This window comes from Doryrhamphus excisus, chromosome 14, assembly GCF_030265055.1.
Source record: "Doryrhamphus excisus isolate RoL2022-K1 chromosome 14, RoL_Dexc_1.0, whole genome shotgun sequence".
Taxonomy (NCBI): Eukaryota; Metazoa; Chordata; class Actinopteri; order Syngnathiformes; family Syngnathidae; genus Doryrhamphus; species Doryrhamphus excisus.
The window spans coordinates 15,385,893-15,399,149 of NC_080479.1; the positions used below are offsets into that span (position 1 = coordinate 15,385,893).

General features: G+C 40.2%; 1 protein-coding gene across 7 annotated transcripts in view; it reads left to right on the forward strand.

The window, feature by feature from the left end:
- The window catches only part of samd12 (sterile alpha motif domain containing 12), a 110,340-nt gene that overhangs the window by 45,835 nt on the left and 51,248 nt on the right, over nucleotides 1-13,257 (forward strand). For 6 of the 7 annotated variants that reach the window (XR_009119404.1, XR_009119405.1, XM_058047662.1 and 3 more), the window contains exon 4: nucleotides 2,239-2,379. Coding sequence is in view for 5 of the 7 variants with exons in the window: in XM_058047662.1 (XP_057903645.1) it covers nucleotides 2,239-2,379 (141 nt within the window). In the remaining 2 variants the exon portion in view is untranslated. Of the gene's footprint in view, nucleotides 1-2,238; nucleotides 2,380-2,776; nucleotides 6,894-13,257 lie in introns of those variants that run through there. The other variant, XM_058047663.1, reaches the window with a different exon arrangement.

Genomic DNA, 13,257 nt, shown 5'->3' on the forward strand with positions numbered 1-13,257 from the left:
TCTTTTTCAGTTGATTATGTGTCTCTTATTTTCTTTGCTGCAGAACGAGTTGCACAACAGTCATTTTCATTGCCAATTGGTGATGATGCATTTTAATTACGTTTGTCATTTTGCTCCCCGTGTGGTTGTACAGAAAATTGTCACAATGTCTTGTAACCACACCTTGGGGTACTTAGCTTTCCCTAACTATTCTATTACACGGCAAAATGGCAGGATGACGCTTTGCATCCCTAAAGATTGAGCAGATGAGTCGAGATTTATGAAATCTTAGTATTTCTATTGCTTTTTGTTGGATTTGTCCCATCATCATCAGGCATGTTAAGAAATATTGAATTATATGAACCAATTATTATGCTTTACATTATATTATATTGTCAAGAAAAAAGCCAGTGGGAGGGTGTCAATGTTTACAACAAGGAGCCAAACTAAGTCATTGGATTAAAAACGCAAAGGGAGCTAGTCGTCCCGGTCTTACATAATTCATACTAATTAGCCTGAATTATTGCCAACTGCTTATACTCGCACATGTGACAAAAGTCACAAAGGAACCGCTAACAAGCACCAAACTTACAATACAAAAAACCCAAATCCTCTATATGTATGTATATACTGTAGAAACCACTTGCATGATTAAATTATGGGTTTCTAATTAAGTAGAACTCAGAAAGCGTGTGTAGTCTTGTTCCTATTGTGCCAATATCAGATACTTTACATCAAAAAGTTTCACAATGGCCAACAAAATATATCATCAGCTCCACCAATCTGGTTGTACGGTAATAATTTCCATAGTTGGACCATTAAAAAACGGTTTCTAACCTTCTAAATATGGTTGTTAGAACCTTCTAGACATGAAATAACACCTCTATAGTCACCATTATGCTCATTCATTCATTCATTTTTTACCACTTATCTTAACAAGGGTCGCAGGGGTGCTGGAGCCTATCCCAGCTGTCTTCAGGCGAGAGTCGGGGTGCACCCTGGACTGGTCGCCAGCCCATTCGGATTCAACCCCTACATATTCATTCATTCATCTTTTTACCGCTTATCTTAACAAGGGTCGCAGGGGGTGCTGGAGCCTATCCCAGCTGTCTTCAGGCGAGAGGCGGGGTACACCCTGGAATGGTTGCCAGCCCATTCAGATTCAACCCGATTCACATAGTCATTCATTCATTTTCTATCCCTTATTCTCACGAGGGTTTGCAGGGATGCTGGAGCCTATCCCAGCTGTCTTGGTGCGAGAGGCGGGGTACACCCTGGAATGGTTGCCAGCCTATTCGGATTCAACCCCCACATATCCATTCATTCATTATCTATCCTTTATCCTCACAAGGGTTTGCGGGCATGCTGGAGCCTATCCTAGCTGTCTTCAGGCGAGAGACGGGGTACACCCTGGACTGGTTGCCAGCCCATTCAGATTCAACCCCCACATAGTCATTCATTCATTTTCTATCCATTATTCTCACGAGGGTTTGCAGGGATGCTGGAGCCTACCCCAGCTGTTTTGGTGTGAGAGGCGGGGTACACCCTGGACTGGTGGCCAGCCCATTCGGATTCAACCCCCACATATTCATTCATTCATTTTTACCGCTTATCCTCACAAGGGTTTGCAGGCATGCTGGAGCCTATCCCAGCTGTCTTCAGGTGAAAGACGGGGTACACCCTGGACTAGTTGCCAGCCCATTCAGATTCATTCATTCCTTCAATTTGTACCGCTTTTCCTCATGAGGGTCGCGGGGGTGCTGGAGCCTATCCCAGCTGTCTTCAGGCGAGAGGCGGGGTACACCCTGGACTGGTGGCCAGCCCATTCAGATTCAACCCCCACATATTCATTCATTCATTTTTTTACCGTTTATCCTCACAAGGGTTTACAGGCATGCTGGAGCCTATCCCAGCTGTCTTCAGGCGAGAGGCGGGGTACACCCTGGACTGGTTGCCAGCCCATTCAGATTTAACCCCCACATATTCATTCATTCATTTTCTACCACTTATCCTCACGAGGGTCACGAGGGTGCTTGAGCCTATCCCAGCTGTCTTCAGGCAAGAGACGGGGTACACCCTGGACTGGTGGCCAGCCAATCACAGGGCACATATAGACAAACAACCATTCACACTCACATTCATACCTATGGACAATTTGGAGTCACTAATTGGGAGAAAACCGGAGTACCGAGAGAATCGAACTCAGGTGAATGTGTGGCCTACATGCTAACCATTTTTTTAATCTTTTTTTTTTATTAGGGCGGGCTCTGATGAGATTGACTGACAGAAAACTGGAGCGAATGGGTATCATGCAGGAGGCAGAGAGGCAGAACATCCTGCAGCAGGTCCTGCAGCTTCGTGTCCGGGAGGAAGTTAGGACCCTTCAACTTCTCACACAAGGTAAAAACAAATTCAAAGACCCCTTCAAAGACCCAAAAGCTGTGCCGTGTATCACATATGCACATCAAAACACATTTCACCGACAATGACATATCTCACATAATAACGCCGAGCTTCATATTTATACACTTGCCATCTGTAGTCATGGCGATAGCTGTGTGTGGCGAAGCCCACAGGAGGTGTTGAATCAAAATGATTACGCAACCACCAATGGTCTGCTTTGATAACCTTTTTTCACGTAAAATGATCACAGGCTTGTGTAATTCATATGATTGTGCTGAAATTATGTCAAGGGGGGCTCTGGGTTGTTGATGATTGGGGATTTAATTTCTGTTTGCTGGCACAGGTGAGTTTTAACATCACTGAAGGATGCTCTTGATCTTTGGGTTTCTTACAGTATGTGCGAGTCCGCTGCTGTGAGGCACTCATCTACGAGTGGGGTTGGCACTACTTCACGCTATCACAGCGGTGTCGATGCGATGATATGAGAGAAAACATCTTCCCGGCATATAATTGCATTTATTGTATTTCGAGGATTCAAAAGTTCAAGACCAAGAACAGACATTTTTATCTGGAAAGCACACAAAACAAAAGACTGAATAGATGTCCGACATATTGACGTTAAACATTAACAGTTCATTCAGCTACACAATAACATAAATAACATATATGGGAGGCTGAATAGGCAACATTAACATAACAAGCCATTGAGTCCAACAAGCAAATTGCAGGTTGGAGAATTCACCAAGCTCCCGATCTCATACCACCAAATAGCAGCAGGAGCATATACAGTAGCCCATATACAAGCCTGCGACTGTAATATTCACTTTTGTTCCCGTCGATCAGTATGAATTAACATTTAAACATTATTTAGACACAGTGAAACCTTGGTTAGCGTCAATAATCTGTTCCAGAACTGTTCCAAAACACACCACAATTTTTCCCAAAAGAAATAAAAATGCCCAAAGTATGAATTATGTATGAATTTTTCATGAATTCAAGTTTTTATGAATTCAAGTATGAATTATTATTTATGTATTATTATTATGTATGAATTTTTTATGAATTCAAGTATGAATTATTATTATTATTTAAACATTATTTAGACACAGTGGAACCTTGGTTAGCGTCAATAATCTATTCCAGAATGTCAAACTCTAACCAAAACATACCACAATTTTTCCCAAAAGAAATTAAAAAAAATGGACGAAGTATGAATTATGTATGAAAGCTTTCATGAATTCAAGTTTTCATGAATTCAGGTATGAATTATTATTTATGTATTATTATTATTATGAATTTTTCATGAATTCAAGTTTTCATGAATTCAAGTATGAATTATTATTTAAACATTATTTTGACACAGTGAAACCTTGGTTAGCGTCAATAATCCGTTCCAGAATATCCAACTCTAACCAAAACATACCACAATTTTTCCCCAAAGAAATAAAAAATGTCTGAAGTATGAATTATGTATGAATTTTTCATGAATTCAAGTATGAATTATTATTTAAACATTATTTTGACACAGTGAAACCTTGGTTAGCGTCAATAATCTGTTCCAGAATGTCGAACTCTAACCAAAACATACCAAAAAATTTTTTCCAAAAGGAATAAAAAATGCCCGAAAGACAAAAATGTTAACACAAAGGGCACTTTTATAGCTTTAAAATGATAGTTTTAGAAACAGAAAACACTTCAAAATGTATATAAATGATGAAATAAAGGGAGAAATGAACATTTAATGGCACTTTTACCTTCATTGAAGATATGATTGCGAACAAAGACGGTGATGCGGCCGTGAGAAGCACACACACACCACCTTCAAATATTAATTTTTGAATTGAATAGTTTCACTTTCTTTTATCAAAATGCTGTCACTCGAAAATTTCTTTGGCTCCATTGTGGCTTCTTTTTACGCAGTGTATTGATAACAAGTTCATAGAAAATTGACAGTAAATACTGTAAAATATTATCATTGTTGTTATTTTATTTGACATTCATAAAATAATAAAGATAAAGACTTCCTGAACTAGAGCTTTCTGGAACAGATTGAATTTGACCTTAGAGGTTCAACATAATAGCTATTATAATAGAGCTAAAACATTTTTGCACAATCTCCCGAAAATAAAACCCCATCTTCATGTCCTCGCCATCTTTCCTCGACACACCGTCGCTCCCTGAGGGCCGTTGCCTTAAACATATTTTTTTTTCCTGTCTGCGTCATCCTCTTGAGGATTGTGACATTTTTGTTTTCCAAGCCCCCGCTCCTCCATTTCTCGCTGTCACCTTGTGATTCGCCGCATCCTGTGTGCAATTCCAGAAGCTGCCCTCTTCTATTAGCCTTACCAGTGGCTCCTACACCATACCGCTACACCGTTCTGCACACACTTGTAAGCAGAACCTAGCCGCAGTGGGGCCGGAAAAATAAATAAATAAATAAGTTCAAGAGATCCTTGTCGTCAAGACATATATAAAATATTCTACCCCATGTTGGTGTACTGTAACCTGAGGTATATTGTTCCACTTCTTAAGCCTCCATTGCTGTTAGTATTGAAAATAGAATACACTATGCATAATCGTGTTTTATTGCTGATCTTTGAGATGTCACACTTGATTCGCCGGTTCTTGAACGCAACATAGTTGTGCACTGCAAAGCAAAACTGAGCTGCAAACATTGGGGAAAGTTTTATGTAACCCACAGTACAGTTTTTACCTCAGTATTTTGATGGGTTTTTTTTACGCCAGCATTCTTTCTTTATTATTATTATCGTTTAAATTCAAATTGAAGCGTGAGAATGAAATTGCAGAATTTTGCCAGATAATTAAAATTAAAATTAAAATTAAAATTAAAATTAAAATTAAAATTAAAATTAAAATTAAAATTAAAATTAAAATTAAAATTAAAATTAAAATTAAAATTAAAATTAAAATAGGATAAAGCTTGAAAAAGCTTGAAAAAATAAATTAAAAACTTATGGAAAGCAGGAAGTGAACAAATGTAACAGTTACTGATTGTAAAAGTACCAGATGGAGGGGTAGGATTTAATAAGCTTTGCTTCTTCCTACTCCTTTTGGACATGTGGAACTGTGAACTGATTATGTGATGCATTCAATTGTAATCTGATACATGTTCAAATGAAATAAAACCATTAACATTACCATAAAAAAAATAATAAATACAGAAAAATTCAAGGGTGTGGGGGCCACTTTGATGTCAGTATGTTGTACTATAAGCTGTATATGCTTTGCATTATTGGTGACAAAGCAAATTAGTGCAATATCTAATAATATAGCTCGTTAGAAAGAACAAAAATCAAACTTCGGACCCCAAGGCCACACTTCAGACACCACTGTTCAAATGCAACAGTAATATTTTGAACAACATTGTTTTCCTAATGACCAATGGCAGCGTCGTATGTACTTGGACCGTTTACAGAGGTGAAGTGTTCAAAAACATGTGCACCGCACGTCGAAGTCGAAGGCCGCCATCCAATGGACAGCAATCAGCATGCTGTGTGGTAAAACTGCAACCTTTTGAAAAGCCTTTTATTGTGGCCAGCCAAAGTCCAATTGTCCCAATGTATACACAGCATCTTAAACTCAACCCCAGTGAGTTGGATCGATTGTCTCAGGAACACTGAATTCGATATGTGAGGAATATTTAGTGAAGTAGGCCTTTTGTGTTCTAATAAAATTATTTCGATGTTCGACTTCAGCTCATGAAAGATGAACGCAAAAATAAAAAGCGTTTCTATTTTTGTGTTGTTTACATTCTTGTTATATTTTGAGTCATTTTTCGAGTAGGTTATTTTCAACTCTGGAAGGCAGGGCAGGACAGAAAATGGTTTATTTTTCGATGCCCAGGGCGCACACACCTAGAGCTGTTGCCCAGAGGCAAAAACAGCTGTAACCAGTTGGGATCCGCACTCGAGTGAAAGGAAATGAGATGGTGGTGGGGAATGGTGATGAGGCATCAGAGAGGAGGTGAGAAGACGGATTGGTGAGAAGAGCGGAGCGAGGAGAGAGGATAACAGGAAGGTGGTAGTGACTGAGGGAGCGACAGGAAAAAGCTGAGCAGAAAGAGTCAGAGAGGTTAGTTGCTAGAAAAAAAAGCAACCTTCCATCTTGGAATACTTTGACGCGAGACTCTTGCATCCGTGGATGTAAACACTGTGGAACACAACACAAACAATGGAAAGTAACAGTTCTGATGTTTTTGAGGAAGCATTTTTGGGATTCAAATGTATTAGTCCTTTGGCATATTGTTTTGGGAAGCCAAACTGGCCTCACCAACTATCCGGAATGACGTTCCTCATCACCGAAATCCAACCAGAAATCAGCTCATGGGAGGAAGTTTGGGGGTTAAGTCATCGTTGATGTACTACACTGCTGATTGGGATCCATTCAGTTTTTATATCGCTTACACTCACGAGGATCACAGGCATGCTGGAGCCTATCCCAGCTGTCTTAAACCCTGGACTGGTAGCCAGCCAATCACTGGGCACATATAGACAAACAACCATTCACACTCACATTCATACCTATGGACAATTTGGAGTCGCTAATTAACCTAGCATGTTTTTGGAATGTGGGAGGAAACCGGAGTACCCGGAGAAAACCCACGCATGCACGGGGAGAACACAACTCCACACAGAAATGCCCAAAGGTGGACTTGAACCCTGGTCTTCTAGCTGTGAGGTCTGCGCGCTAACCACTCGACCGCCGTGCAGCCCTAAGAAATCATGTAAATTCAATTAATCCGTCCCAGAAAGCTAAAAATATTAACACAAAACATAACATAACATGAATATTTAAAGGGACAGTTTCGATTTTTTGACATGAAGTTGTATGACACCCCCATAAGCAGTACTTCGTGGTAGGGTTCCGGTGTTGAGGAAAGTAGTTCTAGCTAGTTGCATTTTCAGTTTTCTGCATGTAAAGCTATAATCATAAGACTATAAAAACCTGTTTTGTGTTAACATTTTTTCGATTTTTTATCTGCGTCAACGACTGATGACATCATAGATGGACGACAGCGCTGACTTTTGATTCCTGTTTCCATGTATTAGCAAGCAAGTGAGGTGCTAACGAGCTAACGAGGAAAATACATTGGGATAGCTTAGATTTTTTTTTTACTTTGGCAAAAAAATTATTACATTTTTGGAAATGTATGGCCACACGGTTCTCACCGTGCATGTGTGGGTTTTCTCCGGGAACTCCGGTTTCCTCCCACATTCCAAAAACATGCTAGGTTAATTAGCGACACCAAATTGTCCATAGGTATGAATGTGAGTGTGAATGGTTGTTTGTCTATATGTGCCCTGTGATTGGCTGGCTGGCCACCAGTCTAGGGTGTACCCCGCCTCTCGCACGAAGACAACTGGGATAGGCTCCAGCACCCCCGTGACCCTTGTGAGGTAGTACTGGTTTGAGTCGGAGCATCTGGAATGATTAAAGACACTAATCAAGGTTCTATTTTCCTACCTCCCATGAAGTGTTCCATCATAAAATATTATTCACCTCGAGTTTCTTTGTCTCACAATTGTGTATTGATGTACGGTAAATCCATAATTCACTTCTATTTCCTGGTGACATGTTGTCTCAGGTTAAAGAATATTGTTGTTTGCGCGTCTATCTCCGAAAATCAGACCTGCGAGAGAAAAACAGAATTGGCCTGGCAGAAAGTGTATCATGTTTTCTCATGAGACAAGAGGTTTATTACTTTCTTTTATGTATCGATCCTTTTTATTACTTTTTTTTTTTCTTTTCATACTTGTTTTTTTGTTGTGTTCAAATGGATGTTGTGATGGTGACAGCATCTTTTCATTTCCTGAGTTCATAGTCTCGCTGTCTGACAAGTTCTGACAATTCCATATTCTGGCCATTAAATGTCAAAGAAACAAGATGATCTGGAAAGATAATGTGAATATTTCAGAGTTATCTTTCAGATGGATATGCAGCAAAAAACGTTTACGCAAATATTTTTTGAAAAAGCCAGAAGATTGGCTGACTGACGATTGGAAAGATCTGGGTTCGAATCCCCATTTGGAGTTGTTTCCAAAAACATGAATGATTGTCCCACATTCCAAAAACATGCTAGGTTAATTAGCGACTCCAAATTGTCCATAGGTATGAATGTGAGTGTGAATGGTTGTTTGTCTATATGTGCCCTGTGATTGGCTGGCCACCAGTCCACCGTGTACCCCGCCTCTTGCCTGAACTTGACTTGAATAGGCTCCAGCATATCCCTGATTGGATATTACCCTAATGAATAATATTTGCCATTTTCCATGTTCTGTGTCAGTTGACTGTAAGTTGTCTTCTCCGCACTGACATGAGGGGGGGATCTAATTATTTCCCTCCCATGGCCCAGTAACCCTTAAAGGTTAATCACTGTCCGTCTAGCCACTTTTGTCTGCGTACACTGCAGTAATTACTCACCTCACCCTCTCGTTTTCCTCCATCAGCCTTTTCTCTTGGTCCTTGGTAGATAATACATGTCTCTCCTGCTTCATCAATGCCATGGAGCTCTTGGGCTTTTCTTCATTCATTCATTCATTTTCTATTGCTTATCTTCACGAGGGTCGCAGGTGGTGCTGGAGCCTATCCCAGCTGTCTTCGGGCGAGAGGCGGGGTACACCCTGGACTGGTGGCCAGTCAATCACAGGGCACATATAGACAAACAACCATTCACACTCACATTCATACCTATGGACAATTTGGTTTCGCTAATTAACCTAGCATGATTTTTTGGAATGTGGGAGGAAACCGGAGTACCCGGAGAAAACCCACGCAGGCACGGGGAGAACATGCAAACTCCACACAGAGATGGCCAAGGGTGGAATTGAACTTGGGTCTTCTAGCTGTGAGGCCTGTGTGCTAACCACTCGACTACCGTGCAGCCTTTTACCATAATTATGACTTCATATTTTTTATTATATTCCCATAGCATTGTTTTCCGCAACTTAACGTTCCAAAAATGAAAATGTTGACTTCAAAAGACTTGACTTTAATATTTCAACTTTATTCTACTAAAATGACTATTTTATTGGATTTCTACTTTTAATATTTAGTTTTTGAAAATTACTAGTCTCACAGGGAAATTCTGGAGCCTATCCCAGCTGTCTTCGGGCGAGAGGTGGCGTACACCCTGGACTGGTGGCCAGCCAATCACAGGGCACATATAGACAAACAACCATTCACACTCACATTCATACCTATGGACAATTTGGAGTCGCCAATTAACTTAGCATGTTTTTTTGGAATGTGGAAGGAAACCGGAGTACCCGGGGAAAACACAAACTCCACACAGAGATGGCCGAGGGTGGAATTGAACTCGGGTCTCCTAGCTGTGAGACCTGCGTGCTAACCACTCAATCGCCGTGCAGCCCCTTTCCAATCTTCTTTACCAATAATCTCCCGATCCTAAAGTTATCACTTGGAACTTTCATAAATCGACTGAATAGGTCACTCCAGCATCTTCAGGTGGGTCTTCTTGAGCCACTCTTCTCGGCTTTGAACCATCCGTGACCCATCTTCAGTGCTGGCATTCAAGAGTCTTGAGTTATTAACCTCTCGTTCTGTTCCCTTACCACAGAAAAAGCCCCAAAAACATGACATTTCCACCTCCATGTTTGACAATATGAATGGTATTCTTGGGATCATTTTCAGGATTCTAAGACTTGACCGTCCAGTTCCCAAAATCTGTCCTCACCAATCGTCCTCACCGATCGTGTTAATTGTGACTGTCCTTCGACTCACTATTTTAACGATTTAAGCTATTAAATTTAAGGTATTAAAGCGATAGAATCAGTAGTAGACTAAGACTTTTGCACTGGACTGAATACATAAAGTCTAAACCCAAATGCACCGACCCTCTTAATTAACAGGAATGCTAACTTTTTTTTTTCAAGTGTGGCAGTTCTTTACTCATAAAAATAAATCCAATTTGAAACTTTTTCTGCGTTCAATTTCATGCTTGGGACCGTTACGGCATTTGCAGCCCCCGCATTAATAAATACGCTATTAACTGGCTTGTGAAATCATCACTCTCGAAAAGCGACTTGAATTACACAGCTGACGGAGCCCCATGAAAGTGGTTTTCAAAGTATGTCGCACTAATCTGTGCATGTACACACGACCTCACTCTTTAGGCTTCATTTACTCTGACAAAGACTCATTAAGAGCGACAGATAGAAATTTGAAATAAATCACACGGAGATCTTTGTAAGTTAATTGTTTGTGACTGATATTGGTTACCAGAAGCATCTTTTTCATTATTATTTTGGTGAAAGTTTTTTAGCATTTTAATGCCAAATTACACAAAACAGTGAGCAATGCATTTTTATAAGTGGTACGTTTGATTCTGTAATGGCACAGGCGACGACATAAACAGCAGTAATAAAACCTAGTCGATATCGGTGCCATCATTTTGGTGCTAAATTAATAATTCATCATGGAAAGTTTGGTCGCACTGTTTATATTTGTCACAATTCCAAGCTCAACTTTGTAAAATTACGTTTGGCCAGAGTTAGATGATTTGTGTTCATGGCTTTTACTCACTAAAGCGGTCTCAGAGAAATTACTGACATCTAAACGGGGCGTGTCTTGCAATGCCATAACTGGAAGTGGGCATTATATGAGGAGGCACGGTGAGTAGCGGAGAGGATATGTGAAAATGAACTGGGTATGCGAGAGTTGTCGGTGAGATGTTGATGATATCGGATTCACATAACTGCGTTGTTATAACCCAAATGTGTCAAACTCATGACCGGGCGGGGGGGAGGGGGGGGGGGGGGGTCAAATCCGGCCCATGATGAAATTCCATCCGACTGTTTGGAAAATCGACTGTTTGGAAAATCACATTGAGTTGGCCCATCTCATGGTCCTATTCCTCCTGGAAAATTACTGTCATTTTGATTTAAAATAAATATCGTACAACTCACAACCATAATAAGAGTACCAGATTCAGACCAAAAGTCTAAATAATTTAACAGTACATGACTATAAACTGCAACATTTTACTTATTACACAATGTCTGTACAAAATAACACCGTAAAAAGGCATAAGACAATCAAAAGTGATCATTTTAACTCGTACCTCGGTACCAAAAACAGAGCTAACTGCATCAACAGATCGGTAACCAACTGACTTTTCCCATTACAATTTTTTACTCCAACTTTTATGGACATCCAGACAGCCAAGACTCAATAGCCACTTATACATGGACCCAAATATTCCAATTCCATTCGGGTTATTTCCTCAAACGGAAAGAATGTAACCTTTGTATACACCTCATTCTGAAAAAAAAGTTCCAATCCGAATGAATATATAATCGGATTCACAGGGATGGAATATTCCTTTCCCCAATCCGATTGAGGTATCTTGTACCCGCTCAATCGGAAAGTTGTCAGACTGCGTTCTTCTTTGTGGTGTTTTTCTACTTCTGTTGTTTATTGGCGGTTGGCAAGCAGCTTTCATGTGCATTAGCGCCATCTGTGGAACAGAATCTAAACCCTTCTATACGCCATTCACAAGTCCAGTTTTATTAAAAAAAGAAAATACATATCTATATAAAACATGTGCCGAGCTTAATTATGAAAATATTAGCAAGATTGAACTTTATCTTTTCCTGTTCCCGGGTAGCGTTCTTTCAGCGAATGCTGAGATATGACGTAACACGCAGCTCCAGATGTTCTTCGATTTTAAAAAATGGAGGCGAGCAATCAGCACTGGACTGCTGCGGAATTTGTTTTTTGATTCAAACTAAATTTCAAGACTGAACAAAGGAAAAACTGGCAATACGGAGTTATTCCAACAAGTGAAAGAAAAACTGGAGGAAGTCGGTATCACGTGATGTTGGTGTTTACGCTTTACTGCACATGCCCCATTGACTATTCCGGTTTATTATAGCGGCGCATGTAGACACGCCATTGGAATATTCCTTTCTATGTATACCATTGCTTTCGGAAAGGTCATTCGGAAAAATTCCATTCGGAAAGAAAAAAACTCCTCATGTAAACGTGGCTAGTGTTGGGACACTATAGACAGATTCTACCATGTTTTGGTAGTCAACACATAGCTTGCCTTGTCCTTTGTCAACTGGACTATCCATCTTTGTTGAAATGGTACACTGTAAACACTCAAGGCGCTCACTGTGACTTCTGTCCTTCCTTTGGGCTTCTCCATGAATCAGACGAGTTGCTCCGGTGCGCGGCGAGCCGAGAGCTCTCATTAGCCGAGTTCTCCCTTCAGGACCTCGGCCTCTATGAAAGCCCTTCTGCCTTATTGTTCCCTTGACTTCATCCGTCCTCGCTCTGCTCCACACCGTCTCCACCCTCTGTTTCTTTCTCACTTATTCTTGCCGCAAGGGAAGGTCAAATTAATTCTTTTTCATCATTTTCTGTCAGTGAGATTTCTTCCTTAGAGACTTCATCTATGGCTCACTGCCCGAAAGATGCGAAAGTGAATACCTTTGACAAAGTGTGTTTTTTTTCCCTCATACACATTAAGATGTATATGAATATATTTTTGAACTTGGATATCAGAGCCTTAAAGTAATATAAACCATGCACTGTGGCCTTAAATGCACAAACTAAAGACACACCTCTGGTTTTCAACACGTGAAGACAGAAATGTGTTTCCCATTGGGAAAATAATAATATTAAATAAAATAAAATTAATAAAAAATAATGGCGCTTTTCAGTAAGAAATGAACGATCGAGGCCACATCAGTTCTTTTGAGGATAAACGGAAATAATAATGATTTGGAGTCGCCAATTAACCTAGCATGTTTTTGGAATGTGGGAGGAAAACGGTGTACCCCAAGAAAACCCTTGCAGCGGGAATCGAACCCAGGTCTCTTCGCTGTGTGG